Source organism: Apodemus sylvaticus, chromosome 2 (genome assembly GCF_947179515.1).
Source record: "Apodemus sylvaticus chromosome 2, mApoSyl1.1, whole genome shotgun sequence".
NCBI classification, from domain to species: Eukaryota; Metazoa; Chordata; class Mammalia; order Rodentia; family Muridae; genus Apodemus; species Apodemus sylvaticus.
The window spans coordinates 74,813,435-74,834,478 of NC_067473.1; the positions used below are offsets into that span (position 1 = coordinate 74,813,435).

The following is a 21,044-nucleotide window of genomic DNA, read 5'->3' on the forward strand; positions in this document are numbered from 1 at the left end:
CTTTAGCAACGTACCCTTTTACTTAGATTCAAACTTCCAGGGGCACTGAGTCAAGCGTACCTTGTAAAAATCCCCATCTGGTAAAAACAATTTCAATGTCGTTCATTCAACAGGTTTAAGGTGACAAGCACACTGGTGTTAGTCTTTTAATCTGCTCCATTTCAATCTGAAAAGCAAGTGCTCATTCAAGCGGTAACCGAGCTCACTCGGGACCTTACAAGGCTTTACACACAGGGGCGCGGATCGCGGCCACTTTCCTCTGTAGATGCAGAAACCTCCCGGACTGCGGGCTCCCAGTGACAGCCTCGGGGGGGGGGGGGTTTCTAGCTGAAGCTGAGCCTGGATAGCAGCCTTGGGGCGTGTGCTTGGGAGAGGGTCCACCTTTTGGGGAGACCAGTAGGTCTAATAGGTTCATGGAAGCCGCTGGGGACCTTGCGGTCCGTGACACCTGCTCGGTCCGGGACACCTGCATCGGGAGCAGGAAAAACCTTGCTCGGCTGCCTCCCTCCCAGAGCGCGCGGGCCCCAGCGATGCTCCCCAAAGAGAATATCAGGTCCCTATAGACCCGCGCAGAGAGCTGGCAATTCCCGCCACTAGCAACCTACGCGGTCCCCGCTTCATCTCTCTGGCGGGACTCGACGTAGAGAAGGAGAGAGGGCTCTGAGGGATGCTCGCTCTTGCCTGTTCCCTTCTCCCCACGAGCGGGCCGCCTAGAATTAGGGCGTGGGTGGCTCCAGACGCCGCCACTCGAGCGGCTGTGGCTCCAGCCTCCTCCCCCGCCACTGGGGGCGGGAAGTGACTGTGGGAGTCACCCGGGCGTGACTGCCCCCGAGGCCCCTCCTGCCGCGACAAGGGCTCTCCATAAAAAGCCCGTTGGCGACCGGCTCTTCTCATCCGACTGGTGGATCTCAACCCTCACAGAGGCACCCAGAGCAGAGCACTCGCCTCGCAGCGACGACAGCCCGCCCGCCACGGTGAGTGCCAGGACCAATTGGGATAGGGGCGTGGGCTCCTAGATGCTGGTGAATTTGACCCGAAGCCCCCCGGGCTTGCTCTGCCAGCTTGGTACCCAGCTCTTCAGGGCGGCTAAATTTCACTTGCTGGACTCCTGTTCGACTATTCACCTGCTCTTTCCCTTTCCCGGGGCTCTCCTATCTGGGCGCCCCGCTTCAGTGCCTGATATCTTAGGTTAGGGAGAAGAACATGGGGACACCTATCCTGGGGCAGCGGTGGGGTTTTGTTTATTTGTTTGGTTGTTTAGTTGGTTGGTTGGTTACAACCAGGAATCCAGATCGCATGTGTGCTCCTAGAAGGAGATCCCCCCAAGTATTGTCTCAGACATGGGGAGCCCTGCACCCAGTCACCTCCAAGATCAGAACTGACCCTCTGGGTATCGGACTGTCACAGCGCCTGTAGCCACACAGATCAAAAGTGACCCAGAAGAAAAGTTTTCTCCTCCCAGGGTGATTGAGGAACGAGAGGAGAAAAGTGGTCGTTCTTTAAGATAGAGGGCAGAACTTATAATTTTGTTCTAAAAGGGGGGGACCTCTCCCTTGCACCAGGAGAGTTGGAGGGAAGTTTCCTGAAATTTGGGGGCTGAGCGGAGGGGCCAGGTCGGGGCGGGTGGTGCTCTAAAGCAGTAGAAGTGGCTCCTGCCCAATCTGGGCTCTTTTTCTAGGGTCTGTATGGGAATAGATGAGCGTCTGGAGTGGAGAGGTAGCTGGAATTGGGACAAAGGCGAGCAATTCTCAGCATCCCCAAGTCTGAGCTTTCTGTATCCACAGATGCTAGGTAACAAGCGAATGGGGCTGTGTGGACTGACCCTCGCTCTGTCTCTGCTCGTGTGTTTGGGCATTCTGGCTGAGGGGTACCCCTCCAAGCCGGACAATCCGGGCGAGGACGCGCCAGCAGAGGACATGGCCAGATACTACTCCGCTCTGCGACACTACATTAATCTCATCACCAGACAGAGGTGGGTACATCCGCGGCTGCTACCTAGAGCCCTGAAAAAACTGCGCTTCTGGGGATGTTGGACACTAGGGACCATTTCTTTCTCCTTGTTCTGTCCCAGCATAGGGCAGGATAGGGCATAAATGCAGCTCTAGATAAATATGTGAGCTGCGTATACACTCCACAAACTGGATACATTGTCTTTATCGCTAGACTTTCTCTCGAAGCCCTCAGCCTGAGGTGGTGAGCCGCCCACTCACCTTTCCTGCTCTTTTTTCGCTTAGTCAGTTGAGAACTATCAAGCACTGGTCTTTGGAAAAGGCCTGCACTGGAGCAGGGGTGCAGCAGTGTAAAGGTATAGAAGAGGAAACCTGATCTAGAATAAACAACCACCACCATCAAAGAAAACCAGGGACACAGCCCAGCTGTCAAAAGGGTGTCTAGACCTTACAGCCTGCCCAGGGCAAAGGGAGTGGCAGCATTTAGGGAAATAAATAAATAAATAAATAAATAAATAAATAAATAAATAAGAACAAATAGAACCATGGGTTTCTTTCTTCTGAACTATCTCAGCCCCACACTTGAAAATTCCTAGATGGTCTTAAAAACTGACTTTTTCCATTTTATAGCAACTGAGTTCTGAAAAGAAAGTGCTCCATTAAGAAAAAACAAAACAAAACAAAGCCTTTATATTAGGGACTCTGCCTGGGCCCTGAGAGAGACACTGTGATCTGTGTTTTTAATGTCCAGAAAGTCAAAGAGACACGCCTTTCCTTTCCTCTCAGGATTAACATCAAGCAGGGGGAAAAAAATCAAATCCAAGCTATTTTACAAACAATGTGGGACTTAGTTTGCAAAATTGGTGCATCTTAGTTCTAAATCATTTAACAACACATTTCAATTACTGAGAACCTTGAAGGGTCATATAGGCAAGCCCTTTGGAAGCATTAATGTTCTTTAGCATGTTTCAATTATGCATAGCAAATTTCCAGAGAGAAGTTAAACTGCTCATGACCCAGGGGATGTTTGGATGGAATACAAAAGGGAGGTTGTGCTTCTAAAACAGTTGTATATTCTTAATTTCATCAGAAAGGTATATGGCATTCTGAAAGCCCTCTGGCAAAAACAATCCCAATGTATACAGAATTGCTTAAGTAATAGGGGTTCATAATCTTTTGAAATCTGACCATTTTGACTGGCAAAAAACAATTGTGTTTTTTAAGCCTAATATATAGACTTCCCAGAAAGTCAATGACTTCAGTTTTTTTTTTTAATCTGTACAGCTCAAAAATAAATTACACAATTGAAATGATAGCATTTTCAAGATTTATGTATGTATTTTGTGTATATAAGCATTCTGTCTTAATGCAAGCCAGAAGAGGGAATCAGATCCCATTACAGATGGTTTGTGAGTCACCATGTGCTTGCTGGGAATTGAACTCAGGACCTCTGGTAATTAAGCCAGTGCTCTTAACCACTGAGGCATCTCTCCAGCCACAACTCCATAGGTTTTGTTGTTGTTCATTTGTTTTGTTTATTTGTTTTTGTTTTTTAGGCTGTCTGGTTGGTTGTTGTTTTGTTTAAAAAACAAACTTTATTACTTAGATATAATATATAGAACTCATTTTTTTTTTTTGCAAAGACTGCTGCTTTATGGCTTTGCCACAGTGTATAGAATGATACCATTTCATGTTTCCCTAGTCCTCTCTCATTCAGTCTTTTCCTCAAAACTTTGAAGTGAATTTCATTGTCTCCACTTTGTAGATCACAAAGCTAAGGACATTTCAAGAAAGCTTTCTTAGGGTTATGGAACTGGAACCTTCTACTGAGTTTCCTTGGATGGAACCACATCATTAACATTCAATGTAATCACCATCTTTGAGGGGGGAAAAACAGTGAAAGGGGCTTGCATATCGCAGGAAGAAAATCTGGTTCAATGAAAAAGAACCTGTATCATCTTGGTAAAAGCTCTCTTTAGAAACTCCTAGGAGCTCCATTGTGTACTTGTTGACTTCCCACCAAAGATCCATGCGCAGAAGTCCATGCCTTTGAAAATTACCGTGTTTTTTGTGACTGTTTTATCTGTAATTATTCTCTCCCTTCTTCCTGCCAGTGCTATTTGTAGCTGCTCTCCTGCTGCTGTACATGCTGCTGACTTACTGCTTCTGCAGGCTGGATCACTCATTCTAGTCTATGGGTCCTGTTTGTGTGGTTCCTAAGAACAGTGGTTCTCGGGTGGAGGTGATTTTTACTCCGTAGGGCATAGGGCAATGTTGAGGGAAGACTGTTTTGTCCGTACAACCAGAAGTGAGTGCTACTGGTATATTGTATGGAGCTGACAGGGATGCTGTTAAGTATCCCAGGATGCCCAGTCCAGCTTCCCACCCGCCCCCACTTTCCCCAGTAAAGAATCATCTTCCCTTAAGTGTTAGTATTGAAGAGGTTGAAAAGCAACAGCGCTAGACTAATGTTTCTCCTTCCTGGCTTTGTGTCACTATCACAACTTTAAAGCAGAATGCCTTTGCCTCCACCCTCACCAATGAAATGAGGCCCTCTAAGGTGGAACCTGGGCTTTCTAGTCACCTTCAAGCAACCCCTGGTGAGTGTAATGCAAAGCCAGGTCTGAGAATCCTTGCCTTGGATAGCATGCCTGTTACACAGAAGAAGGATAATCCAGCATTAGAGAAAGAGCCCTGAGCCCAGCCACCATTTGGACAATTGTAAAATGGGGGAAGCAGTTGCCTGTCCTTTTGACTCTCTGGAGCATAATAAAGGTACATGAGTTCAGGTTGGTTAACCTAAAGTATGAAGATTAACAAAGTCAACTGAAGGTCAGCTTAACCAAGTTCAAGTCACCTGCTTCTAGTCTAATCTTACAGAAAATCTTAACAAATGATGTGAGAGTCAGGTGGTGAGGATGAGAATTGTTTGCTTTTGCTCCCCTTGAGTCTCAGCACAGGAGTAATGAGAAATCTCACCAATGCATTTGGAGTTAGTTCTGCTGGGTTGGCACTTAGAACAACGTCTGTCAGCTTTGTCCAGCTGTTCTACCTGTTTGTTAATCCATCTGGACCATGCCAAGTTTTCATTTGGAAATGGAGTGGCTGCTGACGCCCCAGCCTTTCCTGAGAATGGGGAAAATCATGTAATGTGCTATCAACTTGTCAACACCCTTAGCAGTGTTCTGAAGCAGGTAGTCTATTTTATGTTTACAGGGGAATGTAACCTTAGGTCCATATACTGTCCTTACCATAGCCTACTATTTCTGTTGGCCAGTAGAACTCTGTCATGCCACAGGGAAAGCATTAGTGCTCCCAACAGAGAGGGGAGAGTGTGAGATCCAGCGTATGTAGAGATCTGTGAGGAGGGAGCGGTGATGACCGGGATGTAAGTGTGTGTGCTCTCAGGCTGCAGAGTCCTGTGTGCCTCACTGATAGCCTGAGGTCAATTCCCAGAACACAGGGAAGGAACAGAACCAACTCTGACCTCCGTGAGCTGGGGAAGGGGTATGTGAGAGGGTTTGTAGGGAGAAAATGAAGTAATTACAGTATAATTTCAAAAATAAAATATTTATAAGTACTTCAGAAAAATTAAGTATATGTAACCTTTAAACCTGATGTGTGTGTGTGTGTGTGTGTGTGTGTATGAGAGAGAGAGAGAGACAGAGAGAGAGAGAGAGAGAGAGAGAGAGAGAGAGAGAGAGAGAGAGAGAGATGGATGGATGCACACACTTGCACATGGAAGTCAGAGGATGCTTTTCCAGAGTTGGTCGCTCCATTTCCTCTTTGGGTTCTGGGAAATGAACTTAGGTCACCAGGCTTGCGTGGCAAGCACTCTTACCCTCTGGGCCATCTCACCAGGTTGTATGTCTATGTGTATGCCTATGTGTATGCGCATATATGGTCATGATAAAGTTGCTGGTGACATATGCCTCACACTCTGAGAATACTTATTAGTATTGAATAACTGGGAATAACATTTGCGTTTGGTGGGACACCTGTCCTCTCTCCTATGGTTACCCCAAACTTACTTTATAAAACCTCGATTTTACTTTCTTATTGTTTCAGATATGGCAAGAGATCCAGCCCCGAGACACTGATTTCAGACCTCTTCATGAGAGAAAGCACAGAAAATGCCCCCAGAACAAGGTATGGCAAATCTTGGGATGGAGATATTGCTACAGAGTTTAAGATGCCAGGGGAAGCCGGTGGGAGTCTGTGTGAACATTAGGATAGCAGCCTCCAGAAAAGAAGGGTGAGGATAGAGATGGGATGGGAACCATTCAGGAAAGACCTTGCATTTCATGCATTCACTGCAAATCTTAACTTCCAAGGAATATTATTTTCTTATACATATTGTTTGGGGTCCCTTTTTAAATATGGCTGACTTTTAGCTCAGAAGTTATACCCTATAGAATGCCTTGCCTTATTAGAAGGAAGGAAGCATAGAACAAGCCCCCAAGTCTAAATTGAAATAACCAATCATCCATTTCGGCTGGACAGTCTAGTTTTTATACACTCGGTGGCATTCTCAAATGCCCAAGAGCCCTCACACCTCATATCTTTGACTCTGCCCTTCCTGGCTTTACTCAAAACTGAAGATAAGTCAGGTGCTCCTGGCTACCTTTTGAGTCAATATATTTACATATTTTATTCAATAAGTCACTATTGGGTAATGTATAATCCTTAGGTGCTTATCTGCAGTCTGGAACCTCTCTTGGAGTATAGCTAGGTCTTGAGTCAGACTTACGATCTAAGGGTTCATCATTGAGCTCGGCAGGTGCCTCCTGGTCAAGGAAGGGATACTGCTGAAAGAAGCAATCTGCCTCACTTCCTTAACCCCTGACCTCACTTGCTGACCTTGTCCCCTGCTCACACGCCACATCACAGCAAGATCTCAACACACCAGTCCTATTGCATCCCTAGCAGCTAGATAGATAGTTCCCCAAGCCCCAGAACTCTGCACCATCAAAAACCTTGTTGCCCAGAAGAGGTCACTAGCACGCTTATTCAGTGAGTGTGACTGGAGAATGGCAGGAGGTTCATGAGGTCCCCCTTGGTGAACCCATGGGGACAGCAGGACCAGCCACCTCTAGATAGTTTCTCTGAGGTAAGCAAATAAAGTACAATGCTTCTGTCCCTGGAGGCATCAACTTAGAGTCAACCAGTGAATACTAGGGAATGGTGGAAAATTATAAACATTGTTTTTGATACTAAGCAATAAGCATCTTTCTGTGTCTCATTGATATGCGTGGGATATTTGCCACAGTAAAAGTTTAGGCTAGGCTATGTATACTTAGGATTTGGAAATGATGATCCAGACCTACTTAGAACTCCGCTGCCTGCTTTGTTTTGTAGCTCGAAATAACACAGTTAGTGCAGGAAATAAAGTTAATTGCACTCTGACTGACAGACTCAATCATGTGCAATTAGAAGGAGACAAAAGTTGATAGCCTTGGAGTTGCATGTGAATGCTGTTTTATTAAAAGGGGCTCTTTATGGTCTAATAAATAGCATCTCACTGCATAAAAGGCTTGCTGGGAAACAACAGAACCATATTCAGAGTTGAATAACACTAACTTTCTTGTTATAGTTTCATGTGATTCCTGTAGTTTTGATCTTCAGAAGTATTTTGGAGTCCCTCAGCTCCTTTGATATGTACAGAGGCTTCCAAGTACTCCCTTAGAGACTCCAGTTCCCATGGGCGAAAGCTGATGAACTGGGTCTTCATTATGCTGTTCTCCATAGCCTCTTATTTAGAGTGCCAACAGGAGGCTTCCCAATAGCTTCTGATCATCATCATCCTGTAACTCAGAATGGAGAGTCTCATTCTTGTAAGACTCTGGAGAGCTTCTATGATTTGTCTCTTGTGTTTTACAGGCTTGAAGACCCTTCCATGTGGTGATGGGAAATGAAACTTGCTCTCCCGACTTCTCCTAGTTTCCACCCACATCTCATCTCATCTTGTGAAACCAGTCTGCCCGTCCCACCAATGCATGCCACCACCATCAGGCTGGATTCTGCCCCATTTCCCTTGTTGTTGTTGTATATATGTGTGTTTAAATAAAGTATCATGCATTCAAAATTGTATTCTCAGTGAATAATCTGTTACCACAATAGAAAGGATTAGGTTAGCCATTAAATTATATACTCAGTCTCAAGTAGCAAACTCAGTTTGTTTCACAAATATTAAAGCAATGGTCATAAAGAGTAAATAAATAGATATGCTGTCCTTGGAAGAATTTATGTCTCAGAACTTTTTGCATAATGTCTCATATCCATCTATCTATTATAGCAGTCATGAGTGGATTAAACACCTGGTGTGACTACTGTAAATAAGGAGTAGTATTTACATTTCCTATAATTTAAATTCATTTTAATAGCCATGTTTGCTGGTGGCTACCACATCATATCAGCTAAAGTCTATGCATGAATTGAGGTCACTATTTGAAGATGAGTCAGAATCATACTGGGCAGGATGATCACGTCCCAAAACACAGGGGTGGGGGAGGAGTGTTAATTAGCTAAAAGTTGTCATTCAACTTCCTCAAACAATGGTTTGCTTGGACTTGGTTTAAAATTAATGCAATGGGATTCAATTCTTTTTATTCTCTCTCTCTCTCTCTCTCTCTCTCTCTCTCTCTCTTTGTCTCTCTCTCTCTCTTTCTTCCTCCACTTCTTTTTATTTTTATTTTGAGATAGGATTTCTTTGTCCTAGTACTCACCCTGTAAACCAGACTGGCCTCAAACCCTGAAGAGATCTAGCCTTTCTCTGCCTCCCCAACTCTTAGGATTAAAGGAGTGTCCTGCCACCTCCTGCTATTCAGTTCTTAAATGGAATCTAAACCAAAGAAAATGGGGCCTCCTCTCACAGTGGTGTTTTGTTCTACCCTATAAATCATATGTGATATCTTTAAATTGCTTGCAAATAGTCAATAAAAAATGTTTAACGACAAAGGCAAATGCAAAAGAACAAAACAAAATAAGTGATTTTTGTCATATGCTAATATCATAGAGAGTAGTTATAGAAGACTAAATTAGCCACAGTGTCCCTAGACAACTCAGGGTATTTTATAGGATCACGGCCCATTGGTCCTTCACTAACTGGAATATTTGACAAATGACTATTCTGACTTTGGGAATATTCTAATACAAAGTATTTTCTGTACATAAATAATTTTCAGATTTCTTCAGCCAGTGAAGCCGGTGATGCTATTTACAAGTTTCCTTGATGGGTATTTACAAGGCCCCTTGATGAAAATGGTTCTGTAATTTCCAAAACATCCCCCTCATTTTCCTTGGTTCCTTTAAATACTGATATACACGGAAGGTGGTGGTTTTTTTAATCTTTAAAGGTTGACTAAGTCACGATTTACCATCACATAATGTGAGTGTTCGGTCCTAACTGACTACAGTTGAAGATTTTGTTTACTGAAGTTAGTATTATGTAAAGAAAGTTGACTCAGAGCCATCTGGCAACCCAGAAATGCTGGGAATGTGTCACTATCTAAAGACTCTCAATTGCACAAGGTGAATAAAATAGGAGTAATATGCATGAGACATTGAAAGATAACCCGGGAACTTTATTTTAAAGGAAAGTTTTAACTTCTTATCTCACCAAACCTAAGCATCAAATTGCCCACACTTTTCCCATAATCAGCCCTTCATAGTGTTGGGGTTTTGTCTAAGCTCTACCCCACACCTACCTGGCAATAGCCAGGTATGCCCCACCCCAGAGATCTGGCCCACTATAAGAGGGGCTACTTGCTCCTCCTCTCTTTCTTTGCTCTCTGCTCTCCTATACTCTCTCACCTCTCTGCCCCTGGGGCTCTTCCCCCCCCTCCACGTGGTCATGACTGGCCTCCACTCTTCTCTCTCTCTCTCTCTCTCTCTCTCTCTCTCTCTCTCTCTCTCTCTCTCTCTCTCTCCCCCCGGCCCCCCCCCCACTAACTCCCATCCCCTATTCTGAATAAACTCTATTCTATACCATGTCTCTGTGTGTGTGGTCCCTCAGGGGCAGAGGTGCCCAGGCAAGGGCCCGCTTGGACACCTTCCCCCACGCTGCCTAGCCACACTCACCTAACCCCCTATACTCCCCCCTTTAAGCCCCTTCATCATCCTGCTGCCGAAAGTCCTTCACGTAGCTGCTTCAGGACATCATATTAAAAAGTGACTGTGAACCATCCCTTAAGCTCTGTGGTCTAGGGCCAATGGCTCGTCAAACTCTGACTTTCAGAGTCATAGGACTTCCGAGTTCTAACTCATGAGATGGAGATAATCATTTCCTAGGTAAGTTAGAAGTAAGGTAGGGGTAGGTAGGGAAGGTGTTTCAATGAATTGGGTTATCAATCCCTAATAAACAAGAATTGATTTTATGATGTATAATGATGATAAGCTTTACTAATTGAAAAAACTACATTTCAAATGGCTCCCATAGTTATATTTCTCAAACATTTCCAGACGACTGACCATCTTCAGAGTAGGCTTAAAGATCACGTACCTGACACTACAAAAAATAAATCAAGGGCAGAGATAGCTCCTCCCTGCTATTAGTAATTAGGTTCCTGGGTTTCTTAGAGTAGACAGAGTACCCACCGGAGGGTGGGGAGAGTACAGGAGGCAGGACAGACTTCCTGGGGTGGCTGAGGTATGAGCTGAAGCAGCAAATGCCACTCAAAATAAAAAGGATGGTTTAGCTTCTTCTCTGATCCCGAGTCCCATCGGAGAATGGCATCATTCATAGTGGTGTAATCAGTCTTCCATGGGTGTGGCCAGAGGCTCATCTCCCAGGTGATTCTTGAACCTTCTATTAAGTTGATGACACTTAACATCACAGAGGGCTTTCAGATAAAAGACAGCAATGTATATTATGATTCCCCATTTCTGAGGGGTAAATCCTACTTGAGATCAAACCATGCCCCAAACCACCTTCTAATTATTTCCTTCAGGCATTGGCCCACCTTTTCTACCCACTCTTCCTCAAGACTTTCCATCACAAGGGCATCTGCCAATATCCTTTCTTCAGCCAACTCAGGACTGGACTTCTCATTCAGAAATTCACCATGATGGACAAACTGGGACGCGTAGAGACTAAATGGAAGGTTAGCCCTACTCAATCCAGGAAGGTAGGGATTCTCTATTTCTTTTCTTTTCTTTCTTTTTCTTGTTTTGATTGTTTATTTGTTTTTGTTTTTTGAGACAGGGTTTCTCTGTATAGCCCTGGCTGTCCTGGAACTCACTCTGTAGACCAGGCTGGCCTAGAATTCAGAAATCTGCCTGCCTCTGCCTCCCAAGTGCTGGGATTATCTCTATTTCTTTTGCAGTGTTTTACAGGCCTTGCTATCTTCTGGCTTCTTTCTCTCTGCTTTAGACCAGAAACACACAGACATTGGTGTACCTGTTCATAGCTTCTATATGGACCAATGACACCAGAGAAATGACTGTGGTGGCCACTAATTATTCCTCTCTGCCTTTCTAAGGCACAAGCATTAAGCCTGTATAGCTCCTTATTCCCCTCTACACAATAGAAAAAGAGTTCCTTGCTCCTCCAGGGAAACCACTGGAGTCAGCTACAATACCATCACAACTTAAAAAAGACCCTTTCTTGTCGTAAAAGAAAACAGTACTTTAAGTGAGGCATTTCTGGTGAATGTTCCTCTATTATGGTTCCGGGCAGGAAGATTATGATATTGTCACAACTGAAATCATTGCCTTTTCTCCCACTTATTAGAACAATTAGTACAGCGAGACATCACACAGAAACCTTTCTTTTTAAAAATTAAAGTGGAATAACTTATAATTAATCCTATGTGTCATCCCGGCTCATTTTTAATCACGCTAAGCGACGGCTATTAAGTTAAGCTCATTCCCAGGCTGCAAAAGTGAAGTGCTGTGCATTTGGGGAGCAAGGTTCCGTGTGTGCAGACTCTCATCTTGTTCCCTGACACAGTAGATGCTCAGTGAGGGCTAGTTTAGCCTGGAATCAAGCAGAAGACTGGGAATGATCACACTGAGGCCAGAACATATGCCAGGCTTGGCGGAACAGCCCACAAAGGCTCTCTGTGAGAGAATAGCATCACTCAAATGATTTTTCAATTAAAGGTTGCCTGGGATAATTGGATTTTTATTTATTCTAATACGTAAATCCTTTCTATCACTGCCAAGTCTCCTCAAACCAGAACTACCTACTAAATGAGCTGGTCTATGTAATTTAATGCAAGAATGAACAAGGCCAGCAGACCATAGACCACGGGTCTTCTCACCGACAAAGTGGGATATCGACCAGGTCTGAATGGGACTCTTTGATCTTTGCATTTCTTGGGTCTCAAGGTTGTCATCGCTTTTGGAAACAGTCATTGAGTATTCTCCATGGCCACCATTCTCCCAGGTTCTAGGAGTGCTACCAGCGTAAGGGAGATGGTCCTCTGCGTCTAAATACCTATCAGCTGATGGAGGAGATAGATATGTGCTTAAGTGACATGTACAAGACCGATCAGCAGGTGTTTAAATGGAAACAAACAAGAGGCTATGCGTGTGAGGAGTGGGGAGTGCATTCGAATTGTGTGTGGTGGCTGGCAGCTGTTCATGTTAATCTTAATTTGAGGAATGTCAGGATCATTATTGATTGTAATAGCAATCATAAGCTGATCCAAAGAAACAAGCTTTGCTGGTGCCTCAGCAACCCATAGGCAGAGCTCAGACCTCACAGCCTGGGGAGCTGAGCGTTGGCCATCCACCCCAGGGTGAGCTCCGACCGTCAGAGCAGATGTACATGCAAAGGAGATGAGAGGAGCAGGACCATGGAAGGGAGAGGATGATGTCAGATCATCCTCTGGTAGCCCGCCCACCCCCTCATAATGAGGGGCTTGTTTGGGCAACAAAATGAGAAGAGTAAGTACTTAGAGCTAAAGTATCATGTGTATGAGGTGGGCAGGGAGGCAGGGTCCGTAAGTCACATATGTGGAACTCAGAGGACAACTTGCAGGAGCCAATTCTCTCCTTCTACCATGTGAGTTCCAGGATTGAGCTCAAGTCAGTAGGCTTAGCAGCAAGTGTCTTTGTCCTTTACTTCCTGGGCCATCTCACTGATCGTAACCTGCTTTTGAAAGGTTTGCTATTGTGATGAGGTATTCTGCCCAGGGCATAGGTGACAAAGTGTGACAGAGGAGACATTTCTCTCACACACATACAAGCCCCCCTGCACAGGTTAGAGCCCTGGTGACCATCAAACCCCAAGTATGCCTCTCAGCATGGCAGCAAGAAACTGGCACCTAGCAGAGCAGAGTTTTCACAAATGGTCCCAGCAGTTGTGGCCAATGCCTGCAGATCAGTTGCTGGGCTGGTGGGTGGGGGATGAGGGATGAGGATGAGAATGGAGGGGTTGACTGACCATTCTGTTTTTTTCCCCCCGCAGACCATCTGAAGTTTAGCACCAAAGTCCTTCATCCTGGGACACTCCCAAGTTCCAAGCAAATGGGGGAGAGTTGGTCCCTCCCAGCTCTCCTAACAGCAGCACTAATGATCTCAACACAAGGAACACTCAGACTATCAAGGCGCTCTCAAGCAAGCCCCTCATCCCACAGGCAGTATCTATGCCTGAATATAAACATTCAACCACATGGGATTTCCCGGATTGTCCTTGAGGCACATTCTTCCCATTAGATAACTGTAAATTGTAATTTCAAAAGTGTTCCCAGTGGAGGTATATCAGCTGTAAAGACATTAAGAAAGTTTTGAATTTCTGGACTAGGCACTTCCATAGTCTAACATTATAAATACATTGGTTCTGTGAAATCAGAAATATTTAATTTCATGGTTAATTAACTTTTTATAAGAGAAAAGATTTCAACTTGAAAATCTAAATAGTTGTTTGCTTTCTGAAGTTATAAATTTTGTGAATTCCTTTTCTGTGGTAAGAGATAAAGTATGAGGAAAATAATATCTGTTAAAAAAAACTAGCATGGATGCTCCTTTATTTACTTTTTAATCTTCACTCAAGTCACAAAGGTCAGGTATTTCTGGATGTGTTTTATAAATAAGGAAACCGAGGCACCAAGAGGTTAAGTGGGTCAGGACAATATTACTTACTGGTCAGTGTTTTAGCTTCCTTCTCTTGCTGTGATGAAACATGCTCTGACAACAAACAAACAAACAGCTTCCGGGAGGAGTGATATTATCTCAGCTTAGAGTTATAGTCTATCATTGAGGGAAATCAGAGCAGGCACTCAGCTAGAAACTTGAATTTGGAACCAGAGAGAAATGCTTCTTACCTGCCCTCACATGCTTACTTAGCTTACTAAGCAGATCAGGACCATCTGCCTAGGGAATGGTATTGCCCACAGTGGGCTGGACTCTCCTACATCAATTAACAATCAAGACAGGCCCCCACAGATGCATTCACACAAGAGTCCATGGGCCGATCTGATTTGGACAATTCCTCAGTTGAGACTCTCTCTTCAGGTTGTCTCTACGTTGTATAGACTCTCTAGGTAGACCCTGTTGTGTTAAGTTGACAATTAAAGCTGACTAGGATAGTCATTGCTGAAACTGGAACCACAAACCAAACAGGTAGGCCTGGACACCAATATTCTTTGTGTTGCATATTTTAAAAATTAGTTCTTTGAGATTTTCATAAAATTGCTTTTGACTACACTCACCACACACACACACACACACACACACACCTCTCCTAAGATTCACCTCTTTCACTACCTACCCAACTTTGTGTCCTCTTGTTTTTCTGTCCATAAAGTCCAGTTCGCGCTGTCCATATATCCATGCCTACATGACCTTACACTCAAATGTAGTCACTCTATCACTGGCAACACTCTTACAGAAAATTGACTGTCTCTCTTCCAGCGGCTATCAGTTGCCAACACTTCCTTGGCTACGGTTGGAACTTGATGTACACCTCTCCTCTCCATGCTGAAGTTTGGGCTGGTTTGAGCTTGCATGAGGCTTTTGCATGCTGTCAGAACTGCTGTGAATTCATATGTACAGCTGCCCTGTCCAGAAGACACTGTTTCTTGTCATCAGCCACTGCCTTGGCCCCTACAGTCTTTCTATGCTCTCTTCTGCGATAATGCCAAAGAGGATCCCTGAGGAAGGAGGGGGCAATAGATATTCCCTTTAGGGGTGAGAACTCCACAGGCTCTTGCTCTCTCCTGTGCTACATGTTTTACCTACAGGTACTTTCAATCGAGTAGTTTTGTGTTGTGTTAAGGAAGAGCAGTCCCAGAGACCTGGTGAGCTGGAGGCCTTTATTAGAAAGTTCTAATCACACCAGCACACACAAGTGCCTCTTGCCCTCAGAAGTGCACTGTGCTAAAAGGCTGGCTAGCACATAGCTTTTAAAAACTACTACCATGCAACTATTTATTCCATCCATTTACTTTCAACCTTCACAAGCTCAAGCTCTATCTGTCATAAAACAGGATTGCTATTTTAGTACTCTAAATTAAAAGTGCTCTGAACTAGGAAGTCTAGAGTATAATTATTATGATTACAGAGATAAATTTGCACCTCCTAATTTTACTCTGTTTACTGTGTTTTAATTAACTTCACTTTTTCTTACCTTCCATTAATAAATCAAGTTTTATTTTTATTTTTCTACTAATTTGCATATTGCATTGTCTATCTTCTGAACAAAGTATGGCTATTTGAATACAGGCCCTCCAAGGACTCTTTCTAGATATTTTCTCTGCCTTCCCAAGTAAGCTATCAGCATCCTTATATTTGAAAAAGCATATGCCGTCAAAGCCTATCTGTGTTTTCTATGACGATTTCCTGAACGCACTGTTCTTTCAGTGCATCCTTCTCCCGGGTCCAGCTTCCTTGTCTCTAGCTCACCCTCTAGCTGTGCCTTTAGGGGAGTTCAATGCACATCTCTTTTAAGCCTTTTCTAGAATGTCTTTATTTCACATGACTCTTGCAAGACACTTTCACAGGCACAATGTTCTATACCTATAGCTATTTTTCTCGAAATTGTCTGAAGCTAGTTATTGTCCATCAACTTCCACTTCCCTTGTTGACACTGAGAAATCTGTAGTCATTTAAATTGGGTTACTATTTTTTAAGCTCTCCTCCACCATTGATTGACTTTATATCTTTTCCTTTGCTGTTTTTTTATATATAAAGAATTTATCTTGATGGTTTTTGATTTCTTGAGGATGTATTCAGATATGGCATTTCCTTTTCTTTATCCTTGGTAGGATTTACTAGGATTTTAACCCATCCTTTGTCTAACCTCAGTTATCACCTGTACATCCTTTTTAAAAAATAATTTTTTTTATTCGATATAATTTATTTACATTTCAAATGATTTCCCTTTTCTAGCCCCCCCCCACTCCCCGAAAGTCCCGTAAGCCCCCTTCTCTTCCCCTGTCCTCCCACCCACCCCTTCCCACTTCCCCGTTCTGATTTTGCTGAATACTGTTTCACTGAGTCTTTCCAGAACCAGGGGCCACTTCTCCTTTCTTCTTGTACCTCATTTGATGTGTGGATTATGTTTTGGGTATTCCAGTTTTCTAGGTTAATATCCACTTATTAGTGAGTGCATACCATGATTCATCTTTTGAGTCTGGGTTACCTCACTTAGGATGATATTCTCTAGCTCCATCCATTTGCCTAAGAATTTCATGAATTCATTTTTTCTAATGGCTGAATAGTACTCCATTGTGTAGATATACCACATTTTTTGCATCCACTCTTCTGTTGAGGGATACCTGGGTTCTTTCCAGCATCTGGCAATTATAAATAGGGCTGCTATGAACATAGTAGAACATGTATCCTTATTACATGGTGGGGAGTCTTCTGGGTATATGCCCAGGAGTGGTATAGAAGGATCTTCTGGAAGTGAGGTGCCCAGTTTTCGGAGGAACCGCCAGACTGATTTCCAGAGTGGTTGTACCAATTTGCAACCCCACCAGCAGTGGAGGAGTGTTCCTCTTTCTCCACACCCTCTCCAACACCTGCTGTCTCCTGAATTTTTAATCTTAGCCATTCTGACTGGTGTAAGATGAAATCTTAGGGTTGTTTTGATTTGCATTTCCCTAATGACTAATGAAGTTGAGCAGTTTTTAAGATGCTTCTCCGCCATCCGAAGTTCTTCAGGTGAGAATTCTTTGTTTAACTCTGTACCCCATTTTTAAATAGGGTTGTTTGGTTTTCTGGAGTCTAACTTCTTGAGTTCTTTATATATATTGGATATTAGCCCTCTATCTGATGTAGGATTGGTGAAGATCTTTTCCCAATTTTTTGGTTGCCGATTTGTCCTCTTTATGGTGTCCTTTGCCTTACAGAAACTTTGTAATTTTATGAGGTCCCATTTGTCAATTCTTGCTCTTAGAGCATACGCTATTGGTGTTCTGTTCAGAAACTTTCTCCCTGTACCGATGTCCTCAAGGGTCTTCCCCAGTTTCTTTTCTATTAGCTTCAGAGTGTCTGGCTTTATGTGGAGGTCCTTGATCCATTTGGATTTGAGCTTAGTACAAGGAGACAAGGATGGATCAAAGAACTCCACTAGAGAGCTCCTACAGCTGATAAACAACTTCAGCAAAGTGGCAGGTTATAAAATCAACTCAAGCAAATCAGTGGCCTTCCTATACTCAAAAGATAATCAGGCTGAGAAAGAAATTAGGGAAATGACCCCCTTCACAATAGCCACAAACAGTATAAAGTATCTTGAGGTGACTCTTACCAAACATGTGAAAGATCTGTATGACAAGAACTTCAAGACTCTGAAGAAGGAAATGGAAGAAGACCTCAAAAAATGGGAAAACCTCCCATGCTCATGGATCGGTAGAATCAATATAGTTAAAATGGCCATTTTGCCTAAAGCACTATACAGATTCAATGCAATACCCATCAAAATCCCAACTCAATTCTTCACAGAGTTAGAAAGAGCAATTATCAAATTCATCTGGAATAACAAAAAACCCAGGATAGCTAAAACTATTCTCAGCAACAAAAGAAAATCTGGGGGAATCAGTATCCCTGACCTCAAGCAATACTACAGAGCAATAGTGTTAAAAACTGCATGGTATTGGTACAGTGACAGGCAGGAGGATCAATGGAACAGGATTGAAGATCCAGAAATGAACCCACACACCTATGGCCACTTGATCCTCGACAAAGAGGCTGAAAACATCCAATGGAAAAAAGATAGCCTTTTCAACAAATGGTGCTGGTTCAACTGGAGGTCAGCATGCAGAAGAATGCGAATTGATCCATCCTTGTCTCCTTGTACTAAGCTCAAAAAATAATTTTTTATTTATTCACTTTATATCCTGCTTACTGCCCCCTCTTGGTTATGCCCTCCCACAATCCTCCCCCCCATTCCCGCTCCCCTCCTCCTCTGAGCTGGTAGCTCCCCTCCCCCTGTATCTCTCTACCTTGGCATATCAAGTATCTTCAGAGGAGGTACATTCTCTCCCACTGAGGCCAGACAAGGCAGCCCAGCTAGAATTACATATCTCACAGATAGGCAACAGCTTTTGGGATAGTCCCCATTCCAGTTGTTTGAGACCCACATGAAGACTTAGCTGCACATTTGCTACATATGTGCAGGGAGACCTAGGTCCATCCTGAGTATGTACTTTAGTTAGTGGGTCAGACTCTGAGAGCCCCAAGGGTCCAAGTTAGTTAACTCTGTTGGTCTTCCTGTGGAGTTCCTATCCTCTTTAGGGTCCACAATCCTTTCTCCTATTCTTCCATAAGAGTCCCCAAGTTTCATCCACTGTTTGGCTGTGGGTGTCTGCATCCATGTGTGTCAGCTGCTAGGTGGAGCCTTTCATAGGACAGCCATGCTAGACTCCTGTCTGCAAGTATAACAGAGTATCATTAATAGTGTCAGGGATTAGTGCTTGCACATGGGATGAGTCTCAAGTTGGGCCGGTTATTGGTTGGCTGTTCCCTCAGTATCTGCTCCATCCTCCATGCCTGAAATTCTTGCAGACAGGATAAATTTTGAGTCAAATGTTTTGTGGGTGGGTTAGTGTCCCTATCACTGCACTGAGGTTCCTATCTGCCTATAGGAGGTGGCCTCTTCAGGTTTCATATCCCCAATGCTGCAAGTCACAGCTAAAGACAGCCCCACTGATTCTTGGGTACCTCCCTTGTCCCAGGTCTCTGTCACATTCATCTGTACACCTTTACATCAACATCATTACATGTTTTCCGGTCTTATTTCTTCTGTTTTTAGTTACTAAAATGCTGCTGAATAAACTTCACTTGGTATGTTCCAAATCTTTCAACTGCCCTCCAATCTCCCACATATTGATTTATGCTATGTACTGGCTGGTTTTGTGTCAATTTGACACAAGTCTCAGTTGAGGAGGTGTCTCCATCTGGTATTTTCTCAATTAGAGATCAATGGAGGAGAGCTCAGCCCGTTATGGGTGGTGCCATCCCTGGGCTTGGAGTCCCAGTTCTATAAGAAAGTAGACTGCGCAAGCCATGTGAAGCAAGCCAGTAAATAGCACCGGTCCATGGCCTCTGCCTTCAGGCTCCTTCCCTATTTGAGTTCCTGTCCTGGCTTCCTCTAGAAATAAACAGCTATGTGGAAGTGTAAGCTGAACAAACCCTTTCCTCCCCAATCTGCTTTTTGGTCATGGTGTTTCATCGCAGAAACCCCAAGGAAGACATGCTATACCCTGAATAATTTATTCAACTACCTCTTCTAGTCTCTAACTTTCCCTTAAAGTTGTCCTTGAGGTTTTGCTCTGTGGCATCTTCTTTTACCTTGTGTGTGTGTGTGTGTGTGTATGTGTCTGTGTCTCTGTATGTGTGTGTGTCTGTGTGTGTGTCTCTGTGTGTGTGTGTGTTTTCTCTTTCCATGGAAATTCTACAGAACTTTATTAGAGAATTTGTACTTTATACTTGTTAATTATATCAAAGGAATCTCCAACTGTTTCCTGGATCAGTATCTGATTTGGTTGGTTTTTGTTTTGTTTGTTTTTTTGTTTTTTTAGACATGACTTTTATTTTATTTTATTTTTAAAGATTATTTTATGAATGCGAGTAAACTGTCTCTGTCTTCAGACACACCAGAAGAGGGTGTCAGATTCCATTACAGATGGTTGTGAACCACCATGCGGTTGCTGGAAATTGAACTCAGGACTGCAAGAAGAGCAGCCATCCCTCCAGCCCAGTTTCTGGGTAATTGAATATAAATTTAACTCTTGAACTTGCATGATATACAAGTTAGGAGTATAATTCTTTTGTATCTAGTGCCTAAGCACAGAAAATGTCTATAGGTTTTGGGTTTGTTGTTGTTTTTAACCCAGCCTTGCCTCATTTGTTATGTCTATAATAAACATTCTTGTGAGAATGTTGTATTTGTGCTGAAATCTCAGTCTCACTTTCCTATTTCATAGATGCTGAAGGCCTTGGGTCCAGCAACAATGAAGCTACAGCTCCTAGGTTACTGGAAGTCCAGATCCCCACCCCCACCCCCACCCTGACTTACACACACACACACACACACACACACACACACACACACACACACACACACACACCTGCTGTATTAAAGAGGATGGAGACATGAGCACAGCTCCTACCAAAGAAACACAAGGCAGAGGAAATGACAGATGCTTTAGAGTTGTATCAAAGCTTTGTTCCATACAAGTAATGACTGAGGGCAAGGCACAGGTTTTCTCCCTTAGTTTTACATCCTGAGAAATCAACTAGTAATACTAACTTTGCACAATTATTGCAAATTAGGGAATGAATAAAATAGCCTGTAAAATACTTAGCATGTAGTGGGTGCTCAATCATTTTAGCCTTCCCTTTCCAAATAGACATATGTGTGGCTACAGTAACGACTAGAGGAAGTTTTAAGAGGGGAATTTCAGCAGCTAATTGAGGAACATAATTATCTTGGGCTTCAGACATTTGGATTCCTTAAGGATCCAACTGAGAAAAAGTGAATAAAGTTTCAGACTCTGACTTGTTCCTCACTTGCTGTGCCCAGCGTCTTGAGTGTGGGATATTTTGATATAAGTCATTACCACTGTCCTTTATAAATAAGACATAAATAAAAATTCGGAGTCTGATCTTATCAAGGAGAAATATAAATCCATGCATGGCTGTACA

The 21,044-nt window shown here is 43.4% G+C and overlaps 1 protein-coding gene across 1 annotated transcript; it reads left to right on the forward strand.

Annotated features, from left to right (window-relative positions):
- Positions 1-906: 906 nt before the first annotated feature.
- On the forward strand, positions 907-8,020 carry Npy (neuropeptide Y). The gene is made up of 4 exons (XM_052172527.1): positions 907-974; positions 1,785-1,972; positions 6,018-6,098; positions 7,830-8,020. The coding sequence occupies exons 2-4, from the start codon at positions 1,785-1,787 to the stop codon at positions 7,852-7,854; spliced, it is 294 nt and encodes a 97-aa protein (XP_052028487.1). The 5' UTR covers positions 907-974; the 3' UTR covers positions 7,855-8,020.
- Positions 8,021-21,044: the final 13,024 nt, after the last annotated feature.

What these genes read in the sequence shown, in the direction of transcription:
- Npy (XM_052172527.1), top strand. Translation starts at nt 1,785, where the DNA reads ATGCTAGGTAACAAGCGAATGGGGCTGTGTGGACTGACCCTCGCTCTG. An exon ending in AATCTCATCACCAGACAGAG is followed by an intron (nt 1,973 to 6,017) that starts GTGGGTACATCC and finishes TTATTGTTTCAG; the next exon opens with ATATGGCAAGAGATCCAGCC. An exon ending in GAAAATGCCCCCAGAACAAG is followed by an intron (nt 6,099 to 7,829) that starts GTATGGCAAATC and finishes TGTGTTTTACAG; the next exon opens with GCTTGAAGACCCTTCCATGT.